The 25,717-nt window shown below is 37.8% G+C and overlaps 3 protein-coding genes and 1 pseudogene across 3 annotated transcripts; 1 reads left to right on the plus strand and 3 right to left on the minus strand.

The window, feature by feature from the left end:
- Positions 1–5,693: 5,693 nt before the first annotated feature.
- Positions 5,694–7,340, minus strand: LOC106293065 (UDP-glycosyltransferase 71B1). The gene has a single exon (XM_013728741.1). It carries the CDS (start codon positions 7,224–7,226, stop codon positions 5,817–5,819), a length of 1,410 nt encoding a protein of 469 aa, XP_013584195.1. The 5' UTR covers positions 7,227–7,340; the 3' UTR covers positions 5,694–5,816.
- A 2,639-nt stretch (positions 7,341–9,979) lies between these two features.
- LOC106292720 (APO protein 4, mitochondrial) lies at positions 9,980–11,482 on the plus strand. The gene is made up of 3 exons (XM_013728364.1): positions 9,980–10,091; positions 10,287–10,564; positions 10,629–11,482. Exons 2-3 carry the CDS (start codon positions 10,299–10,301, stop codon positions 11,356–11,358), a joined length of 996 nt encoding a protein of 331 aa, XP_013583818.1. The 5' UTR covers positions 9,980–10,091; positions 10,287–10,298; the 3' UTR covers positions 11,359–11,482.
- A 309-nt stretch (positions 11,483–11,791) lies between these two features.
- LOC106345007 lies at positions 11,792–13,214 on the minus strand (annotated as a pseudogene).
- Positions 13,215–21,884: 8,670 nt separating this feature from the next.
- On the minus strand, positions 21,885–23,379 carry LOC106293723 (UDP-glycosyltransferase 71B1-like). Its single transcript, XM_013729378.1, has one exon. The coding sequence runs from the start codon at positions 23,355–23,357 to the stop codon at positions 21,921–21,923; it is 1,437 nt and encodes a 478-aa protein (XP_013584832.1). The 5' UTR covers positions 23,358–23,379; the 3' UTR covers positions 21,885–21,920.
- Between the last annotated feature and the right edge of the window lie 2,338 nt (positions 23,380–25,717).

The following is a 25,717-nucleotide window of genomic DNA, read 5'->3' on the forward strand; positions in this document are numbered from 1 at the left end:
TATATAATAAATAAATATTTAAATAAATAAAAATCTAAAAAAATAAAAAAATAAAAAACCCTAAAACTCAACTCTAAACCCTAAATCATCAATTCTAAACCCTATTTTTTTGAAATAAGAACTCTAAACCCTAAACCATCAATCATAAACTCTATTTTTTCCTTAAATACGAATCCTAAACCCTGAAACATCAACTCTAAACCTTAAACCCGAAACATCAACTCTAACCCTAAACCCTAAACCTTCAACTCTAAACCCTAAAACATCAATTCTAAACCCTAAACCCTAAACTTCAACTCTAAACCCTACCCCATCAACACTAAACCCTAAACTATCAACACTAAACCCTAAACCCTAAAAAGTAAACTCTAAGCCCTAAACCCTAAAAAATTAACCCTAAACTCTGAAACATCAACTCTAAACCCTAAACCCTAAACCTTCAACTCTAAATTCTAAACTCTAAACCCTAAATCATAAACCCTAAATCCTAAACCCTAAAACCGTATAGTTGATGTTTTAGGGTTTAGATTTGAAGGTTTAGGGTTTTAGGGTTTAGGGTTTAGGGTTTAGAGTTGATGTTTTAGGGTTTAGGGTTTAAGGTTTTAGGGTTTAGGGTTCGAATATCAAAAAAATATAAGGTTTAGGGTTTACGGTTTCTGTTTAGGGTTTAGAGTTGATGTTTTAGGGTTTAGATTTGAAAGTTTGGGGTTTAGGGTTTAGAGTTGATGTTTCGGTGTTTAGGGTTTTGAGTTGATGTTTCATGGTTTAGGGTTTGAGTTGATGATTTAGGATTTAAAATTGATGATTTAGGATTTAAAGTTGATGTTTTAAATTTAGATTTGTTTAGGGTTTACCTTTAGGGTTTAGAGTTGATGTTTTATGGTTAAGATTTAAAAGTTTAGGGTTTAGGGTTTAGAGTTGATGTTTCGGGTTTAGGGTTTTGAGTTGATGTTTTATGGTTTAGGGTTTAGAGTTAATGATTTAGAGTTTAGAGTTGATATTTTAAGTTTAGATTAGTTAACCATATGTTTTTTTTTGTCAAAGTTAATTAAAATGTTATAAATGTCTTTTATCCTTCGTTAAAGATTATGATAAAAATGATTAGCGTAAACATGAAAGTGCACTTTGGAAATGATATTTTTGGTTAATAACTAAAATTTGATTAGGAGAGAGAGTTCTCTACAAATCTCATCCTTCTTATCACGATTTGATCTTCGAAAAGGATGCGATGAAACTATTTTTGTTGTTGTTTGACTGTAAAGTACTTTCGATCTACGGATCGAACTTGTTTCTTCGCTCAGGCGATTAACCTTTCGCATGGCGATTTTTGTAGTGTTATTCGATCCATAGCAGAGCTTTGTTTCAGTTTATTCTTCTTTGTCTCTGTATTTTCTGGATCGATTAATAAAAGTGTGAATATGTTTTTTGCTTTCCACTTCGATCTTAGTTTTTATCCCGTTGATTTCTGGGATAAAGACCTTCTTCAACGCTCACTCTGATTTCTTACCAGGAGAATCAGTCTTCGTTCTACTTCAGCCATCTTAGGTGTTAAGCGGAGCATCTCTGTTGGAAATGAAAGATGAGTTTGAAAGAAACTTTAAATCGTTTAAGAAGAAGATTTAGAAGTGCTAGTGTTCTCCAAAACGGCTCGGCAAAGGGTTTCACCTCGTCTTGATTTAAGTTTCCTCTGGTATAATTCTGGTGAATCAAGGTTCCCTTACTCATTTATTTGCGGTTAAAGTCGGAGGCTACTGTATTTGGTATCAGAATGGTTGGATATGGCGGTGGTGAGCTAGAGCTTAAGAGGTGTGTTCGCGAAGCTTACGGCGGCGATGCTCAGCAATGCGGCGGTGATGGCCGCTTAAGGCATGTCAGACGCATGTCCAAACGACGTGGTCTCAGGAAGATCATTCGTCAAATTTGGAAAGTTCCTAGACATATCTTAATTGGGTTGTAATTTTTTATTTAATGGGCTTAGCTTCTCATTTGTTGTAATTAAAAGTCTGATAACAAATGTTGTAATGCCCAATGGGCTAAATCAATGAAATTTTCCTTGGCAAAAAACACTAAAATTTTGAATCATAAAACACAAAATGAACCAATTATGAAGTTCAACATGCTAAAACGTATCTAATTTTTTTTTTTTTTTTGAGGTTCTAAAGAAGAACTCTTTCTTGGTCTCTGCCCTTTTATTTTAATTATTTTTTAATATTTGGATACAATAGCAGAAACTATTATTAAGATTGTCCTTAGAACACCATTAGTGGTTTAGTAACTCCAAAGAGTACCTCATCATTTTTATATTTATATTTTTGTGTTATCTAAGTAAAATTAAATAGAAAAATATATCAAATCATATAAAAACTGACACCTATCACTAGAGTTTCTTACATTGCCAACATAGTTTCTTTGTAAAGGATTGTCTCCCAACTTTATTTTGTCTCTCTCTTGTTTTCTCAATTTTTTTAATCTTTTTTTAAACAATTTTTTTAATCTTTTATATGGAGAAACGTATGGAGAAACACACACATCTACACGTAACCACATTTTAAAAACAAATAATAGACCAGGAAGGAGAAAGTAGATCTATAACCGGGTCCGGTGACCGGCCGGCGCGTGAGCGTGCGTGCCGTCACCGAAGCCCCTCAAGCCACCTTTAAAGCTGTTGATTTTCGCTTCGCTCTCGTTCCCTCTCTCCTCCGCCTTGCCTGAGCTCTGGAAAAAGGCCGACATGGTGGATCTGTCTCTGGCGTAAAGGCGCGGTCGTGTTGAGGAATGTGCGGGGAAGCTCATCGTTCGGCTACTTGGTTTTGTCTCCGGGAGACGGAGGCTCCTCCAGCTCCGTCGACGCCGGTTCCTGTCCCCAAGAGGTGGAGGCTTCGTCAGCTCTGCCGTCGTCGGTCTAGATCCCGGGGGGTGAAGGCGTTCCTTACTTTGCCTCGCTGACTTTTGGTTCCCTAGTTCTGTTTGATGGTTTGGTTTTCTCCTTCCTTTTAGTTTTACGCTTTTGGTTTGGTTAGGGTTGGTGGAGATCTCGTCGGAGGACGATCGAAGCTCGACCATGGTTAACGGAGATGGTTCGCGTGAAGCTTTCCTCTCGGTGATTGAGATGAATGGTGACGGATGAGATCTCGAACAGTCGATTGATGCTCTCCGATATTGGGTTCACTTGAGTTGAAGATGTTTGCGGTGGTGATAGTGTGGAGTTAGTGAGCTCCGGTGGATCCGGGTGAATCGACGGTTGGTTACCCAGTGGTGTTTCGAAGCGAGGGCTATGTCGGAGCCGCAGCGTTTGTCCGCGCGGCGGCGGAGCCTCGTTTGTCTCATAGGGTTCTCGTAGTTGGGCCTTGGGTCCAGATTTTGGTTGTATTTTGGCCCGTTTTCTTGGGCTTATGTATGTTGTATTGTGGGCTTTTAGGCCCGTTAATCAAATATCTATTGATGGAAAAAAAAAGAAACACACACATCTATTAGATCAGCTCCATTGAGAGTATTCAAAGGAGTATCTGAATTAAAAAAGTAATAAAAATAAGGGAAATTGCCACAGTAGTACCACTTTTCATGTCTACACTAATCATTTTTACCATCACTTTTAATGAAGGGTAGAAGACACTTATACTCTTAGAGTAACTAATCTAGACTTAGGGTTAGAATTAAAGGGTGGGGTAAGGTTTTTGGAATATGAAATTTAGGATTCAAATAAATATATAAATAAGTACTTAAAAATATACTCCATCCGTTTCATATTGTAAGTAGTTTTAAGGAAATTTTTTTGTTTCAAAATGTAAATAGTTTTCGTATTTTTAGATAACTTTTACATTTATTGAATACAGTGTGACCAATCAAATTAAATAGACTTATTTTTTATTGGTTAAATTATATCTAACCTATTTATTATAAAATACTTTTTAAAAACATAATAATTTTCTTAATCTTCGCGCTTTTAGCCAAAACTACTTATATTATGAAACGGAATGAGTAATTTTTTTCAAAAAAAATAGTTTCAAACATAATTTTCGATTTTCAAAAAAAAATAGTTTCAAACATAATTTTCGATTTTCAAAAAGAAAATTTGAAAAAAAAAAAAATTGAAATAAAAATTTGAAAAACAATTCAAAAAAAAAATTATAAAAAAGTTCGAATTTCAAAAGGTATAATTCGAAAACATAAAAAAATTATATTTTTCTTATTTATTTAAATAATGATTTATTATATATATATATATATATATATATAAAACAAGAATATAAGAGTCTTTTGCCACTTAATGAACAAAATATTTTTGAAAATGTTCCTTTCGTGGTGGTAAAGATGAAAAGTGGTAAACATGAAATTTTTCCTAAAATAAATGTAAAAAAAAAAATTAAAATTATAACATCCGGTGATCTGAGCTCATCTCTTTAGAACCCATAGAATCTGACACTTGTCAATTTATGGTTGGCTAATATTATTGTTAATAAAACCAAAAATACCTAAAGTTTTAATCTTAGTTATATGCTTTATATGATATTAAAAATAATTTTACATTTTTGTATAAATCTTAAAATAAAATTAGATATCTAACAAGATCCATTATTCATAAATTAAAATAATGTATTAATACTACTTTAAATTGAAATGATTGAAGTTTATGCAATAATAGTATATTATTTTTTTAATTAATGTAATAGTAAAAAACTATAAATTTAAAAACTAAAAAATATTATTAGGATTTGATACTATTATTAATTATTATTATTTCTTTTATTATTGGGATTATTATAAATAGTATATATAGGTAAAATTAACTAATATAAATAAATAATTTTAAGTATAATTGCATATGTTTAAATTTTATTTAGATTTAAGAAAAGTTTTCAAGAATATTTTTTCTAACTTATACTACATTAAAATAAAATTAAAAAAAATCATCATATAATATTGATCAGAAACTTAGTGGGTATCTTACCATTAGAGATAACAATTTTAGTATATTTTCTTAACCTAATTTTTACTTAACATAATATTATCATATTAGTTAGATACTTAGAGCATAATTAATGCGAATCTCTTAGAATATGATTTTTAGCATAATATAAGAAACTTCTCTTAGCTTTTAACTATGAGCAGCATTAACTCCACCTCTTAACTTGGTTCTTAAGAGGTGGGTATCACCATTATCTTGGCTCTTTCTCCTCTTCTACAAGAGGCGACTTGCGGGCTCCACTGACATGTGGCAGTCCACGATTGGTCCGTTTTAATTTTTTTTGTTTTTAAATCAGACAAAAAAAAAAACCTAAGAACCTACGCCTCTCAGCGTTAATCATGTTCTAAGAAAAACTAAGAAAGTGTCTTCAATAAAAGATATAATAGAAGTTTTTTAGTTTTTCTTTAAAAACTAAGAAACATTTCTTATATTATGCTAAGAGCTTCGTCATAAAAGACCTTATTAATCGTGTCCTTAGCGAGTATCTAACCAATAAAGTTGCTCTGTGATCTTTTCGTTTGGTTGTACGAAAAGCATAGTGTAATTTTTGTGCGTGTGTGGGTGGCTCATGATGTGTTTTGTCAACGTTGAACTTATAAAAGATACTTTTATTGAAGTCCTAAACCACGCATCCACGACGACTCAGATTACGAAACTGCATTACTGCAATTCTCTATGCTCTGTTACATAAACTGCAATTTTAGCTTAGCAGATCACAAAGCAGAGGTTAATAAGTTTTTTAAAATATAGAGAAATTCATGCGAAAACATCTTCCTTGTAATGTTTAGTCACTACTGAATTTTTATTCTTTAATTCAACCTTATCCAATCACAAACATATGAACGAGCTCCTACATAACATTTTCAACTACGTCTTGGATAAACTTCTTCAAAGCGGCGTTCGAAGATCCACCATCCATCAACGCCACGTGAAGCTTATCGCTCATCTCTTTAACCTTCTTACGCATCTCGCTACCCTGCTCCATCACGCAGTTAATCCCACTCTCTATCTCCTTAGCCGTCACCACCTCCGAACCCCCCAATATATTATCTCTCCGGTAATCTTTACGTATCTCCGCCGCCAAACCAACCTCCTCCACCATTTGAAACGCGTTAAACTGTTGTTCCGCATACATAGGCCAAGCTGCTGTCGGAACGCCGAACCAAAGACTCTCGAGAGTCGAGTTCCATCCACAATGCGTCACAAACCCTCCTACCGCATGACTCTTAAGCACATCGACCTGTGGAGCCCAACTAATGATCTTTCCAATCTCCGCCGTTCGTTCAAGAAACCCCTCCGGGAGAATCTCCTCCAAGTTCGTGAAATCTTCTGGAAGAGACGGAGCTATCTTATCATCCGGTGAAGCACGACGGACCGACCAGAGGAACCGGTGGCCACTTCGCTCAAGAGCAACAGCGGTTTCTCTCGTTTGCTCCTCGCTGAAGCCTCCCATGCTTCCGAAACAGAGGAACACCACCGATCTTGGCGGTTGCTTATCTAACCAACTTAGAATCTCTATTCCCTTCTCATCTTTAGAATCGTCACCAGTTTTGAGGTCCAAGATAGGTCCCACCGGGTAGACAGGAGGAGTAGAGTTACTGTCGGAAAAGAACTTCAACGCTTGAGGTTCCATCTCCGCTACAGAATTTACAATAATACCCTTTATTTCTCTCAAAGTCCTAGCTCGACTCAATATGTAAGGAAACCATTCTTTGCTTAACATAAAAGAAGGCAAACAGTTTGCCGGAAAAGGCCGAGTCAAAGTGGGAACTTCAAACTCAAACTCAGCGTCTGAGTCATTCAGCTCACTCACGTCCAGTTTTTTCTCATCATAAAGAGACTGAACGTGGAACTGTAGTCCAAGATACGAAGCGTTCGACGTGTAGAACATATACGTCGGGAGGTGAAACTCGTTGGCAATGTCAGTCATGGACGTGCAGAACATGTCCACGACAATCCCAGCCACCTGCCGACGCTGGGAGAGTTCGGACACGGCTGCTCTGACCTGTGGTTTATAGCTGTTGATGTAAGATATGAAAGTATGCTCGGTTGATTGATCTCCGGGAGGGAGGAGGCAGTAGCTGAGGCGGTTCTGGGACTCCGGGTAAGAGGAAGAAGCATGGTCGGAGAATCGTGAAGGGATGACGATGAGTGTGACGGATATGCGGTCGTCGCTGTCTACGAGAAGCTTTGCTACTGCGGTCGTTGATCGGAAATGGCCGATGCCAGGGGAAGGTATGAACACTAGCTCGAGTTCCATGACGTCTACTTTGAGTTTCGAGTTTTTGATATGATAAGTTGTGCAATGAAATTTGTGGCTTTTATCAAAGGTTTGTGGTTTTCTTTTTGAACTGTATAGTATGGCCCCATTTTGTTATAGCAATTTATAAAACGTGTTTAAAGAAAAAAGAGCAATTTATTAAACTTGTCTTAACGTACTTTTTTTAGTTACTGAATCTATATTTAAAATTATTGTATTAATGGTAAAATAAATAATATTTCAAACATTTATAATAGAGAAAATGACTAGGATAGCACTAAAAAAGTTTTTGTCACAAATATAGTCTCTAAAAATAAAAATGACCAAAATAACACTTAATGTTTTATCAAAAAAGATAAATATACATTTATATCCCAATGGTAAATTAATTTAGACATTAGGATTTAGAGTTAAGGTGTGGGGTTTAAGATTTAGGGTTTAGAGTTTAGGGGTGGAGTGTAGGGTTTAGGGTTTAGAGTAAGGGGTAGAGTTTAGGATTTAGGGTTTAGGGTTTAGGATTTAGGGTTTAGAGTTTAGGGTTTATGGTTTAGGGTTTGGGGTTTAGGGGTGGAGTTTATGATTTAGGGTTTAGGATTTAGGGTTTAGGGTTTAGAGTTTAGAGTTGGGGATGAGGGTTTTGGGATAAGATTTAAAATTTTGAAAAATACAAAAAATTTAATTTTTTCAAAAGATAAAATGATATTTTGGTCATTTTAGTTTTTGAGGGCTATTTTTGTGACATAAACTTAGAAATGTGCTATTTTCAAGATTTGCTCTTTATAATATTATCCGAGCCTGAGAGCAAAATAACAAGTTAACAAGTATGGGAAAACCATCAAAGCTAAAGAACAATAATTGTAATAAATGATATAGGAGGTGATTGGAAGGAGCTGTAGTTTATATTTTTGCTTTAGAAATAAAATTGTAGATTTTTTTTTTGTTGTGGCTATAGATAATTTTGCTGTAGAATATCAACTATAGGTTTAAAAAGATTCAATGACTTACATATAAATTTTTTAAAACAAAAAATAAGTGTTCTAGATTTATGAATTTCCACAGCTAAAAATAAATAAAAAGGAAAGAAAAATCTGTAACTTTAAAAAATCTTTACAAAACATAATTGTCAAAAATTTAGGCTGTAGAAATAATTTAAACCGTAAAGAGATCTTACAAAACTTCTAAATCACTTGCCAACAAACCCCAATTTTATTTGGAACTGTATATTACAACATTACATGTCCCATTTGCTTATATCGGTTTTAAATTGTACGAAATTCAACTAAAAATAAATGTTTTACATGTTGATGATTATACAAATTAAGCTTATCACTTCTAGATGTAGAAAAATTATGAATTGTACGAGATTCAACTAAAAAATAAATGTTTTACATGTGATTAATATACAACGAAGCTTATCACTTCTAGATACAGATGTGAAGTTCTGATTCGTGCGATGGAGTGTGTGAAAACTTTTCATTTTTCGAAACAGATTATTTTCAATTAGAGAAAATAATCTCAAACACCTGAAGAATGACCAATTTTAACTATCCACATAGAAGAATTTCGACACATCAAAAATTCTTTCCTAATTTCACAATTAGACATGTACTGAAAACATAAAATCTAATGGCAAACAAATTTGCATGAGGTGATCGAAATTGTCTTTCGGCTTGTTGTACATCGATTATGTTGCACCGGTTTCGGCTTCCGAATAAAGCATTAGCTGATTGTGTAAAGTCCAATTTATATAGTGTATTTCAAACAAAAAATCAAGCTATTGTTGAAATTTTTTAAATTTAATTTGGCTTAACGTATTTATATTTAATCAGTGTTTTCAAAACCGGACTGAATTGGTCGGTTAAACCGGTTCAATTGTAACTCTTTTATCTCACCGAGTACATATTGGTTTCAAAATCGGATTTGAGTTGGACTAATAAAACCGGCCAAAATCCTGAAACCCGTTAGAACCGGTGAACCAATTTTAGTTGAAAATTGAGATTCAACTATTTTTTAGCAGGGTTAGCAGTGTTTTGAAAACTGGACCGGATTGTTTGGTCGGACCGGCTCAATTGTAAATCATTTAATAAACCGAATCTGGTTTGAATTAAAACTTGAATTTGAATTAAAACTTGAATTTGAATTAAACCGGAACAAAACCGGTTAAACCAGTTATCCAGGCTGAACCATGATTCTTATCTTTTGTGAGTTCATTTCTAAACATTGTGTTTAATTAAAGAATCTTTATTGTTAAGTTATTGAATAAATGGTAAAATAAATATTTAAATATTGCAAACATTTATAATATATTACTCCATCCGTTCTTAAAAGATCCATGTTATAGTTTTTTCACACTTATTAAGAAAACATATAAAATTGTATTTTCCAATACATTGTTTTTCTTAATTAACTATTCTCAATAACTTTTAACCAATGAGATTTTATTAAACACAATTGTATTTTTTGAAAAGTATAATTTTTCATTAATTAATGTATTGAAAATGTAAAAAAACGTATCTTTTTGAAACAATTTTTTTTCTTTCTAAAACATGGATCTTTTAGGAACTAAGGGAGTATTAAATAACAACCGTAGTATTAATAATACTAGTAAAAAATTTGAGCCTGAGAAAAAACAGTTATGGGAACAATAATTGTAATAAATGTTACTAGCCCATTTAACAGGCTGTTTTGTTAGAAATATAGGCCTCAACCGCTACGGCCCATATATAGTAAATCAACGGGTATTATAGATTTATGGTCGAATCTCCAGATCCGTCTCCGACAAGTTGATCTTCTTCGTCGCCGTCGCTCAGTCGGCTTCGATTTGTCGGGAAACTATTTTCAGATTATTAGTTTTCGATTTATCAGGTAAGATGTAGAGCATACTCTACTTACACCCATTTTGTTGTATGCACGATATGAATCCGAGTTCTGCTCTGCTCTATACTGTTGTCTCTCCGTTGATATTGATCATAAGTTGTTCGACGAAATGTCTTCCCTTTTTTGTTTGTGACCCATTGAACTTGTTGGAATGTTGTCTTACGTTACTGATTCATTGTCTAGATTAATCTCGCTATGTCGCATTGGAGACGCAAAGTGTGGCGACATTGGAGCTCATTTCATGGAGCTAGCTATTCAACTAGGCCTTCAAGAATCAACAAATCCATGCTCAACGACCTTAGAAGAATCAGGCCAATGATCCAAAGAAGAATCGAGAATCGAGCAAAAGATTACCCGATTCAAGAGATTGTTCCTGTGGCTAAAGACATCCTCAAAGCCAGACAAAACCTACTCACTAACGTCACTGTTCTTCTTAAAGCGTTTCCTGTCTTGAGATGCAAGTAAGTCTTTCTTCTGCTCTGTTGAATCAAGAACTCTGTTTGATAAAAAGACTTAAACTTTCAGGTTCTGCTCAGAAGTGTTTGTTGGCAAAGAAGGGCATTTGATTCAAACGTGCCGTAGTTATATACGGCGCGGCAACAACAGGCTACATGAATGGGTTCCAGGCTCTATACACGATGTACTTTTCCCCGTTGAGTCCTTCCACTTACACAACATGTCTCAAGGTGTTATCAGACACCAACAGAGGTTTGATTATGACCGTGTCCCCGCCATCTTGGAGCTATGTTGTCAAGCAGGAGCCATCCATCCAGAAGAAATCTTGGAATATGCGAAAGTTCACGATAACCCGCAAATCTCAGATGAAGATATCAGGAGTATACCCACTGAAGATCTCAAATACGTGGGAGCAAACGCTCTAACGGCGTGGGAGAAAGTTAGAGCTGGTCTGAAGAAACTGTTGCTTGTTTATCCTTCGAAAGTTTGCAAACGGTGCAAAGAGGTTCACGTGGGACCGAGCGGTCATAAAGCTCGTCTGTGTGGTGTGTTCAAGTACGAGAGCTATCAGGGGACTCATTACTGGGAAAAGGCTGGTGTGAACGATTTGGTACCTGAGAAAGTCGTGTGGCACCGGAGGCCTCAGGACCCGGTGGTGCTTGTGAATGAAGGGAGGAATTATTACGGACATGCCCCTGCTGTAGTGAGCCTTTGTAGCCATGCAGGTGCACTTGTTAGCAACACAAGATATGCTTGCGAGATGAAGCCGCAAGGTTTATCTTATCCTCTTAGTAATTAAATTCCAAATCATGATACGTAGAGAATTATAGTCTTGTATGTATTTTGGCTGGAACCAGCTGGTTCTCGTTCGGTTTTGGTTTATCTTAGAACCATATGAAGCTAATCTAAACCGAGTCTTTATACGCTGCATGTCTATTGAATATTGATATCCTGTAGTGTAATTAGTATCGACTCGTTTTAACTTCACATGATATATTTGGCATGTTGATGCCTTTGTCTAAGCATTGTTTCTTTATTCGTGACAGTTTTTCTTGACTCCCATATAAACTTTAACAACATTGTTATTGACAAATTACACTAATTCAAGAACCCTTGCCATAACTGTTGTTTCTTGGGACATAAGTAATTGGTCACCGGATAAACTTAACCATTACATTGATACGAGTAAATGTCCCATTAAAGATATGTCCTTATTTACTCCTCCACGACCATCAAAATGCATTCTTAGGAATGTTTTCGACCACGTCCTTGACAAACATCCTAAGAGCAGCCATGGAAGATCCACCGTCCAGCAACGCCGTGCGGAGCTTATCCTTCATCTCCTTGACCCGCTTCCTCATCTCACTATCCTGCTCCATCACACACTTGAGCCCTTTCTCTATCTCCTCGGCCGTCACCATCTCCGGCATTCTTTCCTAATATTCACCGCCAAACCAAGCTCCTCCTCCACCATTTGAAACGCGTTGAACTGTTGCTCAGCGAAGATAGGCCAGGCCGCTGTCGGAACACCAAACCAAACACTCTCTAGAATCGAGTTCCATCCACAATGAGTCACGAAACCTCCTATGGCGTGACTGCCAAGAACAGCTGTTTGTGGAGCCCAACCTATAATCTTCCCAATCTTTGCCGTCCTATCTAAAAACCCTTCCGGGAGAATCTCCTCCAAGTTTTTGAACTCCTCGGGAGGAGAACAATTCATGTGTCCCAAATGAGAAGGGCGTCGAAGTGACCAAAGGAAGCGGTGGCAACTTCTCTCAAGCGCCACAGCTATTTCTCTCACTTGTTTCTCACCGAACCATCCCATGCTTCCAAAGCAGAGGAACAACACTGATCTCGACGGTTGCTCATCTAGCCAACGTAAAATCTGCGACCCTTTCTCATCTCCATCGTCGGTTTTAAAGTCCAAGATTGGTCCCACCGCGTATACCGGAGGAGTATTACTCTTCATGTCGGAGAAAAACTTTAGCGCCTGATGTTCCATCCCCCCAGACGAGTTTACTAATATACCTTTAGTTTCTCTCAACGTCCTAGCTCGAGCCAAAACAGATGGGAGCCATTCTTTGCTTATTATCACTGAAAGCAAGCACCTTGCCGGAAAAGGACGAGTGAGAGTGGGAACGTCAAACTCAGCGTCTGAGTTCTTTAACTCGCTTACGTCGAGCTTGTTATTGTCGTAAAGAGACTGAACATGGAAGAGGAGTCCTAGAAAAGAAGCGTTCGACGTGTAGAATGTATAAGCCGGTAAGTTAAACTCGTCCGGGACGTCTATCATGGACATGCAGAATATGTCTAAAACAATCCCCGCGAGGCGGCGCCGCGAGCCAGATCGTTTAGGAACGTTCTTAGTGAGTTCCGATACGGCGGCTCTGACGTGTGGTTTCTGGCTCTCTATGTAAGAGATGAATGTTTGCTGAGTTGTTTGATCTCCTACAGGGAGGTGGAAATAAAGGAGACGGTCTTCGGACTTCGGGTAAGAAGAAGAAGCGTCGCTGGAGAACTGTGAAGGAATGATGATGAGAGTGATGAAAATGCGATCGTCGCTGGCTACAAGAAGCTTTGCCATCGACGTTGTTGATTGGATATGGCCGATGTCTGGTGAAGCCGTGAAGGTATGAACACTAGCTCTATCTCCATGACGTTAAACTTTACTAATTTGGTTTAGATTTTCGAGTATGATAGTTTTCTTAAGGAAACTTGTGTGGCTTCTAGTTATATATAAGAAAGTAATAGTCATACTTTGTGGTATGTTGTTGATCATCTTTACTTTCAGAACTATATAAGGGTATAGTGCCATTTGCTTATTGTTGATACATGATTTAGCACTAAATTCCTCCCGCTAAAAGAATAAGAAAACCAGTTAACGACTACCTCGGGTTAAGCTTAAACGGGCTGAGGAGAACTCGTAACGCGACGTCGGTCCATAAAGCCCGAGGTTCTTTGGAGAATTAATGAGTCAAAGATCAAGAGGATTATTCTCCACATATCTTGGAATCGATAGTTATAAAGAATGAGTCAAAGCTAAAGAAGAGGAGCACGTGCAACAAACCACAAGTTTCTTGCAACAGCTTTACTCTCATATAAAAGAAGCCTTGACCTGAACAGAGATAAAAAGCATATAAACAAATAGTAAAGAAACATGAAGAGAAAAGAGAGACTTCTGTCTCAGCAACACATGGTATAATCGTTACCCCCATGTGATGATTAAACAGTTCTTTCATTCTTCCCCATTCCTATAAAAGAGAAGCTCGTATTCATGAGCTCAAGACGATGACTAACTCCACCGACATTCTGTTAATCGAATACGTTCATGTATTCCGAGGCACTAAGAAGCAAGACTTTTCACACGAGACCCGATCTTACGAGATCGTGATCAGCCAATCCGAGATCCTGAGCTCATTATTCTCCCCCGTAAACGATGTCCCACACGAGACAGACGAGGCCGACATCTTACTCAAGACCAATGAAACCGATATCTCCTTCGAGATGATGATAATCGAACCACGTTATGACTTGATCCCTTGACGGGTACGTAGGCAGCTCGATCCTGAGTTCAGTCACGATCCTTCATTCTCCCGATATCTCTATGATATTCGACCTACGAATATAGTCCATTTTCGATGACTCAGACCTGATTATATTGTTGTGTTCTGAGGATATCGTTGCCCACGTTATTTCTTCCCTAGATTGAACTCCCGATCACTATCAAATACATAGTGTAGATTTTAGGATCTACATTTTGGCGCCGATTGTGGGGAAGAGAAACGAAAAACATCCTTGATAGGAACCCGATCTAAGGCTTGTAAGCACGAAAATGGATCCATCTCATATGGTGTCTAATACCACAACAAATGAACCATCACACCACGGTGGCATCGAGCTTACTAGATCATTAACGAGAAACGGAATATGAGATTTGATCCCGACCTCAGCTAAATTGAATATCTGTTACTGATAAAAATAACACATCTCGCCAAGTTTCACCGATAACGTTCTCAAACCGCAGGAGGCCGACGACGAGTTCTGATAGCCCGACCTCCCGAGTTCGGGTCCAGTCAAATGATCGCCCAACACGAGAAAGGTTGCTAGCCGAACAGATGCATCAAAGTGACTATCAACAGAAGATGGTCTTAGAACAAAGCGAAGAAAAAGACCTTACCACGAATCGAGCAGGAATCCTCAATCAATAGATGATCAAAAGCAAAGAAGAATCTAAAGAGGCCGAAACGCAATACCTCGAGCACGTTTCGGAATGTGTACAAAAAACTAAGTACGACCGACCCTCGAGAGCTCGATATCTGTATCAAAGAGACATCTAGAGACCGAAGTTCTCCACTTTCCAAAGAGTACGGGCTCTTAAAGACCACTAATGTGCTCGTTATTTTCTTCACGACACGGTCACTTATTCGACCAGACCAGAATCTTTCCTTCAGCAAATCAGCTCAACGAGACTTCTCATTGGAGGATGGAGAGAATCGTAAACAAACAGAAACATATTATTATGATCTCATGATAATGAGGATCTTCTTCCACCAAAAAAAAAATGATAGTCCTATGTGCCCTGTGAATTGGTTTTGACTTCCTCTTTTTATGATGATTATACCATATCTCTCTTGGAGCAAAACACCGACAGGGAAACAAGGAATATACTCACCACAGTTTGATGGAAAGGTGACAAACGAGAATTCTTGGACCTCAAGGAGCCAAAACCGTAGACATCTTTCACTATGAAGACTTTTCCACTTCCCAAAGAAGAAGCACAAGCCCCTAAAGACTTCTTTGGTTCAACGAGAGAAATAACACCGAAGCTGTTTCATGGCGATCAGTCTCGCTTGAGACCAATGAAACCAAGGTCTCGCTCGAGACAACAAAACTGATAAAGCCGACATCTTGCTCGAGACCGATGAAGGTAAGCGCTTCGCTCGAGACCGATGAAGGTAAACGCTTCGCTCGAGACTGAACTAACGTCTCGCTCGAGACTGATGAAATCATCCTCCCGACCTGGTGCGATCGATCATTTCATTAAACCATGTCTGCCTAGATGTGATTATTAACAGAACGATTCAGACTATTTGAGAAGGGAAGACACTCGATTCTATGCATGATGCACAAAGTAAAAACGTGTCCATATTACAAGGAGAAACGAATCATATGTTCATTATAATAATGAACAAAGACGCGAACTCTTCAAAGAAGAAGAGGCCGAGTCTTAAAGACCATTAGCATGTTCGACATTCGCTTCACGAGTCAAATACGGTAACGTATTTGGCCAGAATATAATCTTTCATCCGAAAAAGCAACTCGACAAAACCAAGAACGGAGAAAACTATTAGCAAAACGATATTATTACCTTGAGAATAAGAATCTTCTTCCACCCTCTTGCCAGACGAGAGCACGAGCTCTCATAAGAAAAGGAAGAACAAGTAAAAAAACCGTCATATTTATTTCACAATGAGATGGGATCACTCCTACAATAAGTTTGACGAGAGAGATTTCCCGCAAACGACATCCCAAGGCTGAAGAGCTCGTGAGTTAAAGAGAATTCCCCTCGCTCAGCAAGAGCAGCGGCTTTGGTGATTACTTCATTCCCACATAACTAAAACATTATGTTTTTCTAATGGTTAAACGCTTCCCCCACCACTCGATTATTCAACGAGAAGAAAACGAGATGCATTTCTTTACTACTCTTCACAAAGAATACTTTGTTCTCTATTCACTGAAGATAAGAAAGTTACGAAAACAAACCTGCTCATACTGATGAATGAGGGTAAGAGCTCGTTTTCATATGTTGATATTTACATGAACTCTTTGTCTTGTTTGAGACCGATGAACCTAATATCTTGCTCAAGATCGATGAAGAAAGCATCTGACTCAAGGCAACAAAATCGATGTCTCAATCGAGACAATTATAAATCGAATCATAAGAGACTTGAACCAGGGTTGCTACCCACACGACATCCATGAACGAAAGCTCACAAGTTGGGCAACCACGACTACAAGCACCCCTCTCTGACCTTCCAGCGAAGAAGAGTTCTCACCGCTCAAGAGAAATCATTAAAAAGATCACCATAGTCCTATGATCATGTGATTGTGGGCGTTAAATGATTCTAATTGTTTATAGAAGAAAGATATTCAATAATTGATATTCACCGCACAAAAAGCAAACGAGAAGTGGATGTGCGTATTATAAACAGACGACCAGGGGGCTCTCGTTAGCTAAAGATAGCCAAATACAGTCATGTGTTCGATGGAAGCGGTTCTCTCCCATCATTAACGTATCCCAACAAGATATGAAATTGATGATACACCATTTCGTTACGATCTTCCTACAACATAAGAAAATCTCCGTATTCATTATAATAAGAGCCGAGATCATATTATAACTATGATAGACGAACAAGGGTACATGTTCCTCTATAACGATCACGATGTTGAACTCGTTAACCAAAACCGACGTACCATTCAAAACTGACGAATCCGATGGCTTGCTCAGGACCAATGAGGAAAACTTCTCATTAAAGAAAAGGGAGCTCGGAGTCATGATTAAAGGCTTCTCCGTTCTACAACCTCGTCACCTCGCTTGAAGAACTGGGGGACAACATCCCGCCAAAGGATTAAAAAAATGGTTATTATCAACCCTTCAACCGTTGGTTTGTTCAAAAGGAAAGAAAAGAGTCGAGAGACTTTTCCAACAAACAGAGGTCGTGAATTAAGACAAAGGTCCCACTACGAAGATCAAAGATCAAAGAGAGACACTATTTACAATCATATCATCTCGATGACTTGTCCTATTTGAGCGCCACCGACGTAACACGATCAAGCCACGGAGAATCTCTAGGTGCTCCCGAATTTTCCATTTTACGATCCGTACATTTCTAGACCGTAGAAGCATCTCGACAGCACCACCGATCCAAATCAAACCACCACAACCTAAGTCTCAATAGACTGGGCAAAGATTGGATCAACTAGCTCGAACGCGAAAGCCTACCAGTTCGCGCTCCAATCAATTTGACCGACCAAAGGCAACGCAAAAAACCCTCGAGCTATCGAGCTTCCGAAACCCTAATGACGCAGATACGAACTGTATGAAACACATATCCACTATCATTAAGCAAATACAGATCTTGCATCCGAGTTAAAAATAGACAGACCCGACATCTAACGAGCTCGTGAAACACGAAGGATCGACAAGTCGGCCTTCTCCAGCAATGGCATCGAGTTCGATCTCTGATGCAGAAGCTCGAGGAGCCGAAACTGGATATTGCTCCACGAAAACAATGAGTCATATGTCCAAGGAACCTTAGCAGCTCCGTGGCCGAGTTTAACTCTTCAAGAATATCGACCAACACAACTCCCAAAGAGCTGAAGTCAAGGAGCCAATGAAACTTTACACTCTCAGATCGATAGTGAGTTTTTGAACATTCTCTTATCGTGCCTCCAGAAATATATTGAGCATGATATCAAGCAGATCGAAACAAAAATACCGGAGAGGCGCGAAGAAAGCTCAAGCCTTGCATTCTACACTCCTTAAGTGATAAATTCATCCACTTCATTATGAAAAGAGCCATCAAACGTCTGGCTTCAAACGATCTCGAACTACTTAAGGGGGAAGTATATCCCTTCCCATAGAAGAAGAAAATTTGATTTTATCTATAACGAATCGCGGAAAATCACAAGAAAAATCCAAAGTATCACTAAAAGGCTCTGACCACGAAATCATTTCCTGATATGGAAAACGATAAATCTGGACAAACCACGCAGAAATATTCTAAGATCACATGTCGTTTAAACGATATTTCCAAACAAAAGCAAAGCCGCAAGAGGCAATAAGCGCGACAAGGTCCACGACGACGTACTATGAGTTGTGCACATATCAAGTTAATAGTTCACAGCCGCATCATTTTCTCATCAACTACACAACGAAAAACCGATCAAACATCCAACACCATTTTTTCTCCGCTAGTTCGCAGTAGTTAAAACCAGAACACGCCCATGTCGGTAAACATATATCTTTAATCTATTTACACATAAATACATTGCATCAGAGAATAGATTCTCGCATTACTTTTACAACTTATATATTATCAATTCAAATCACTATTTCAAATCACAATTTTCATAAATAAACTTATATAAACCGCAAAATGTTTTATACATTATTCTCACGCTACCAGTAGCTCGAACTACTATTGAGATTCACTTTTCGGTCTCAGTTAGCGCGAAATATCCTTAAACTCTATTTTCAACTTTAAACAAGCTCAAACTCTTAGCGAGTTTTACCACACGGTCTCAAACGACCCAAAATCTCATAGACCGTATCAAAAACAACACCTATAAACCACGTCCTTTGGCCACCAATGGCCCGCGAGTTAGATTCCTGATCAGCTTCTATCTCGCAGAACACTCCGACGACGAGCGATATACATTGCTCCTTTAACCGAACCAAAGTAAAAGTTCGATTATCGACGTGTAACCAATCATTTCGCATTAACTTGATGATTCGTTGGGATTATATAATATATTTCCAACACCTCTACACAAACGCAAAATATTTACATACTTGAGTCTACGCGAAATAAACAACGAGACTCACATCAAAAGCTCATAAAAACAAATTCGATGAATGTATTCATCATACAAGTCCAATCTATCACGAGAGATCAAGGGAACTCTATATACTTCTCAGAATCAGGAACCTTGTTGACAAGCTCGGCCAAAGTTTTCAGCTCCATCCAACTCTCGTCTCTCCCGCAACAATTTCAAACCGACTACATCGAACTCCCGTCCGGACCCATATACACAAACGAAGTCGAACACTCAGTGATCAAACGAAACTTAAAACAACTTCAATTCATCTACTGGCGACAAACTCATATTTCAATCGATCACGAAAGCACCAAGATCGAACGCTTAATGCAATGTTTCTTGTACGATCTCGCCATAGGATGGCAAACGACTTCACGAACTCATCGAAGATATAACGGACTCGGAATAATGTTGTTTCGGTTGATAAAAGACTTCTCCGTTCTTCAACCTTGTCACCTCACTTGAAGAACTGGGGGACAAATGTTGATACATGATTTAGCACTAAATCCCTCCCGCTAAAAGAATAAGAAAACCAGTTAACGACTACCTCGGGTTAAGCTTAAACGGGCTGAGGAGAACTCGTAACGCGACGTCGGCCCATAAAGACCGAGGTTCTTTGGAGAATTAATGAGTCAAAGATCAAGAGGATTATTCTCCACATATCTTGGAATCGATAGTTATAAAGAATGAGTCAAAGCTAAAGAAGAGGAGCACGTGCAACAAACCACAAGTTTCTTGCAACAGTTTTACTATCATATAAAAGAAGCCTTGGAGCTACCAAGGAAGGGGAGGCCACGACCTGAACAGAGATAAAAAGCATATAAACAAATAGTAAAGAAACATGAAGAGAAAAGAGAGACTTCTGTCTCAGCAACACATGGTATAATCGTTACCCCCATGTGATGATTAAACAGTTCTTTCATTCTTCCCCATTCCTATAAAAGAGAAGCTCGCATTCATGAGCTCAAGACGATGACTAACTCCACCGACGTTCCGTTAATCGAATACGTTCATGTATTCCGAGGGGCTAAGAAGCAAGACTGTTCACACGAGACCCGATCTTACGAGATCGTGATCAGCCAATCCGAGATCCCGGGCTCATTATTCTCACCCATAAACGATGTCCCACACGAGACAGACGAGGCCGACATCTTACTCAAGACCAATGAAACCGACATGTCCTTCGAGATGATGATAATCGAACTACGTTATGACTTGATCCCTTGACGGGTACGTAGGCAGCTCGATCGTGAGTTCAGTCACGATCCTTCCTTCTCCCGATATCTCTATGATATTCGACCTACGAATATAGTCCATTTTCGATGACTCAGACCTGATTATATTGTTGTGTTCTGAGGATATCGTTGCCAACGTTATTTCTTCTCTAGATTGAACTCCCGATCACTATCAAATACATAATGTAGATTTTAGGATCTACACTTATTATTAAAACTTTAAAACATAATAGTTTAAGAAAATATGAAATATAAGACTTTCAATACTTTAGATCTACCATTTTAAAAAATCATGTGAAAAGTGGTCTAAAAAGTTATATGAAATACGAGGCTATTAATACTTTAGATTTACAATTTTAGATCTTAGTATATTTAAAAACAGTTATCTGAAAACATAAAACATTTAGATTATATTATTTATGGTATTAAACATTTTCAGATGGTACAACACATTTAATTGGGTGTTTGTTAGAAATAGATCCATATTGTACGAGTTTAAAATTTATAGCGAAAAAAAAAAGAAAAGTCATGAGTTTTTTTTTTTTTTTTTTTTTTTTTTTTTTTTTTTTTTTTTTTTTTTTTTTTTTTTTTTTTTTTTTTTTTTTTAATAATCCGGTGTATCCTGGCCTCCACTGAAGTGGATCCAGACTAGCTGCGAGTATCCGTTACAACTCACTTTATCGGCCGGATTATGCCTCGGTCAGAGCCCATATGTTAAACTTTGCCCCTAGTAGCCAGAAGAATTTGAACCCGGGTCCGTATTGGGGCCGAAGCTCTTTCAAAGACCCCTGGCCGTCATCGCTTGGTTAAAGAATGGAGCGTCTAGAGAAAGAAATAGTCAGATTATGACCTTCTCTGTGAAACTAAGTTTGGAGTTTAAGATGTTTTCTGAATCACTCGCTGCATAATAAAGAGTTAAGACTACTTAGATTCTTCACCAGCAAAAGAACAAGTTGTTATTAGAAGAACCCACACGTACTACACTTGCTGTTATTTGAATGAAACCTTGACGTATTCTTAAAACTTAAGAAGCAAGAAACTAACCTCACTATTCTAGGACCACCTTTAAACTTCGACATTAGCTGATATATTCTTTCTGTTCCAACAAGTCTAGAACAAAGTCAGACAATGAATTTTTTCTTCTTCTTTGTTTGTTTCAAGTGTCAATAAGAAAAAACAGGAAATATGGTCTCATGGATCATAAGAGACCAATCAATGTGTGATCATGAAGTGGCTGCAGCGCTAGTTTGATATGCAATTCCAGAACTGTTTCATGTACACATCTGATAACTACGGTGTTTGTTCTGAAATGGCTTCCAACAACTTGCAAAGTGAATAGAAACTGACAAAATGTGGAAGTGGAATGAATACTGCTCCTTGAAAGTAAGAAGACCAGCTCCCTTATTTGCGAATAGCAGAAACAAGGAAACAAAATTACAAGCCCAAGAGGCAAGAAACTTAACAAACACACACATTTAATATTCCGTCTCAAATTGCATAAAATACGAATACATTGACATTCTCAAGAAATATTTTCGATCACGTCTTGAACAAACTTCCGCATAGCATGCGTCGAAGATCCACCATCCATTGGCGCAATGTGGAACTTATCGCTCATCTCCTTGACCCTCTTCCTCATCTCACTATCCTGCTCCATCACGCAGTTGATCCCTCTCTCAATCTCCTCAGCCGTCACCATCTCCGACTCTCCCAACAGATTATCTCTCCGGTAATCTTTACGTATCTCAGCCGCTACAGCAACCTCTTCCACCATCCTAAACGCGTTAAACTGTTGCTCTGCGTATATCGGCCACGCTGCAATAGGAACACCAAACCAAAGGCTCTCGAGAATCGAGTTCCATCCGCAATGCGTCACAAAACCTCCTACGGCGGGATGCGCTAGCACGGTAACTTGTGGGGCCCATGTAATGATCTTTCCGATCTTCGCCGTCCGGTCAAGAAACCCTTCTGGAAGAACCGCATCCAAGTTTGTGAATTCCCCTGGAGGAGCTCCGGTCATAATCTTTTCCGCCGGAGCAGCGCGGCGGAGCGACCAGAGGAACCGATGGCCACTTCGCTCGAGCGCCACGGCCATTTCTCTCGCTTGTTTCTCACTGAAGCCTCCCATGCGTCCAAAGCAGAGGAACAACACTGATCTTGGAGGCTGCTCATCTAGCCACCGCAAAATCTCCCTCCTCTTCTCATCGCCGGAATCAGTTTGCAAGTCCAAAATGGGTCCCACCGCGTACAGGGGAGGATTACCATTCCAGCCGGAGAAGAACTTCAATGCCTGAGGTTCGATCTCCGCAACCGAGTTTACCAAAATACCCTTTGTTCCCCGTAAAATCCTTGCTCGACGCAAAAGATTCGGAAACCAATCTTTGCTTAACATCACAGATGGTAAGCAAGTGGCCGGGAGAGGTCGAGTCAGACTAGGAACGTCTAACTCGGCGTCGGAGTCTCGCAACTTGGTGACATCAAAGTGTTCTTGGTCGTGAAGGTGTTGAACATGTAACATTAGCCCGAGATACGAAGCGTTAGACGTGAAGTAAGTATAAGCCGGGAGGCCAAACTCGTCCGCGACATCTATCATCGGCGTGCAGAAAAATTCAACCACCATGCCAGCGAGCCGCCGTGGCGATTCGGGATGGGTTGACACCTCGTGAGCGAGTTTTGAGACGGCGTTTCTGACATGCGGTTTCTGGCTCTCTATGTAGGACATGTATGTCTGATCTTGATCATGAGTCGATTGATCTCCGGCGTGGAGGTGGTAATAGCGGAGACGGCTTTCGGACTCAGGGTAGACGGAGGACGTGCCACCGGGGGAGAAGCGCTCAGGGATCACGACGAGGGTGACGGATAGACGGTCGTCGCTGTTGACTAGGAGCTTTACCATCGCTGCCGTCGCTCGGACGTTGTTGATTCCCGGGGAAGGGATGAAGACAAGTTCGATTTTCATGTCGTTGACTTTTAGTTTCTGATGTCGAAATCAATTATGGTTTCATATTTGTGCTGTCTTTGAAAGAGCGCCATTAATCCAAAAACTCATCGGGGTTATTGAAAGATGAATTTGTGTAGAGTTTCTGAATTTTAAAAATCCATTGTTATTGGTTCATTGATTTCAAAAATCTTAGTATAATCCATTAATATTGGTTTAAAAATTTTCAAAATCCATTCAAATCTATTGCTATTCAAAAAATTTTGTTATTATTGATTCTCTAATTCTAACTAAATCTAGTGTTATTGGAAGATGAATTCTATTCATTTTTACTCATAAGACTCAACTTTCAAAATATAATATGTACCCATGTGATTTTCAAAATCCTTGTGATAAATATACTAGAAAACAAAATAATTATTCTTTCCAAATATCTATAGCACCTTAAATCAAAATTATATGTTCAAAACTATAATTCATTACATTTATATACTTTTACATTTTTGAATATATAATTATTTTTTAAAAAATTATATTTTTAATATAAATAATAATAATTACATTTACAAATCTTAGTAATTTTAAAATATTTTTTTTAAAAATAGTTTCAAAAAACATTTTCGAATTTCAAAAAGAAAATTTGAAAAAAATATTTTTTTATAAAATAGAAATATTATAAAAATGTTCTAATTTGAAAAAAATTAAAATAAAAACAACTTTTTATTTTTTATTTTTTATACATCTATACCGTAAGGGGTAAAATAGTCTTTTATATTTTTAATGAAACTTCTTTCGGTTATTTTCTTTTTAAAATGATTTTTTGTGACAAAATCTTATAAAATGACTATTTAAGAAAAATTTTCAATTTTGTATGTATCAGTAATATTTTCTTTTTAATTTGAAAGCAAAAAATAAATAATCATGCTATATGATTTAGAAAATAAATATATTCTATATTTATTTTACAAAAAATGATAGAAAATATGTAATACAAATTCATGAAAATTTATATCAATCTAAGAAAAGTTATGATCGAATTTCATAAGTCAATGTATATAAATTTTCACAATCTACATAACTTTTTTAAATCTATCAACTCTCAAAATTCACAAACTCTATACAAATTCATCTCCCACATTTTTAACTATTAAATGTCCCTTAAGAGCATAATTAACTCTGAAACCGTTCACGGTTTTTTAGGCAATTATTTTTTTTCTAAAAAAAAAAATTTAAAAGCGAACAAATCGCGGACCGCCACGTGTCGATGGGTCTGCAAACAGTGCAAAAAACCCTACACAATCGATTTTTATTTTGTTGTTTCTGCCACCGGTTTCAAAAATTTTGCTGGGACCCACGCACTAATTTGTTTTAAGAAACCCCATTAACTACCGCGATAATCATGGCCTAAGAGATTTAGTTAATAGACACTAATATTTTAGTGCTCTAATGGGAATCTTTTATTTAGGGGTTCTTAAAAAAAAAAAGTTAAACATTGAGAAACATGGAATGCAATAGGAGAATAAAGGACAATTACCATTCAAGTAATCCTCAAAACCAAAGTTATCAATGGCTCTTGTGTAGACTTCTAATCCGAGCATCACTACAAGAAAACAACAGTATTTTGACGGACATTCCGATGGAAAATGAAATCCTCGGAATTTCCCGAGGATATCCCGAGGAAACCCAAAATTTGGTTTCCTCGGAATATACCGGCGGAATTCCGAGTAAATATCAATCCGTCGGAATATTCTTATGAAATACCGAGGAAAAATGTATTCCTCGGAATATTCCGAGGAAATTCCGAGGATATATTATAGCCGTTGGAGAGCCGTTGGGGGATTTTAAAAATTCCAAGGAAATTCCGACGAACTAGCCGTTGGCGTCGGAATTCCGTCGGAATTTCCTCGGTCTGTCGGCAGGATTTCAACTATAAATACAAGCACTCCTCTTCCTCTTCATTCACTCCATATCTTCATCCTCCCTCTTACTCTATTTACACACGAATTTGATTCATAAAAAACATGTCTTCTTCAAATTATTTTCGTTCTTGGATCGATCGACCTCATTTGGATTCGAACACGAGATTGCTTACGGAAGAATACCAACGTGGTATAACCGAATTCATGGAGTTAGTTCACCGACAACCGGAAGCAAAAACATGTATGTTAAGATGTCATTGCTCTAATTGTAAAAATAGAAAGGTTATTAAAGAGTGGGATGTTTGGACGCATCTATATTTGAGTGGGTTTACACGAAATTACAAAATTTGGTATCATCATGGGGAAACTGATTATGAACATGGTAGTACTAGCGAACCTCAGCCAGCGGTTAGATTAGAAGAACCAATTAGAACGGATGTAGATTATGGTGTAGGTACTGAG

This window comes from Brassica oleracea, chromosome C5, assembly GCF_000695525.1.
Source record: "Brassica oleracea var. oleracea cultivar TO1000 chromosome C5, BOL, whole genome shotgun sequence".
Lineage (NCBI taxonomy): Eukaryota > Viridiplantae > Streptophyta > Magnoliopsida > Brassicales > Brassicaceae > Brassica > Brassica oleracea.

Excerpts from the sequence above, each read along its gene's own strand:
- LOC106293065 (XM_013728741.1), bottom strand. The coding sequence starts at position 7,226 with ATGGAACTCGAGCTAGTGTTCATACCTTCCCCTGGCATCGGCCATTTC.
- LOC106292720 (XM_013728364.1), top strand. The coding sequence starts at position 10,299 with ATGTCGCATTGGAGACGCAAAGTGTGGCGACATTGGAGCTCATTTCAT. Across the intron at positions 10,565-10,628 it reads TTTCCTGTCTTGAGATGCAA|GTTCTGCTCAGAAGTGTTTG; the intron begins GTAAGTCTTTCT and ends TTAAACTTTCAG.
- LOC106293723 (XM_013729378.1), bottom strand. The coding sequence starts at position 23,357 with ATGAAAATCGAACTTGTCTTCATCCCTTCCCCGGGAATCAACAACGTC.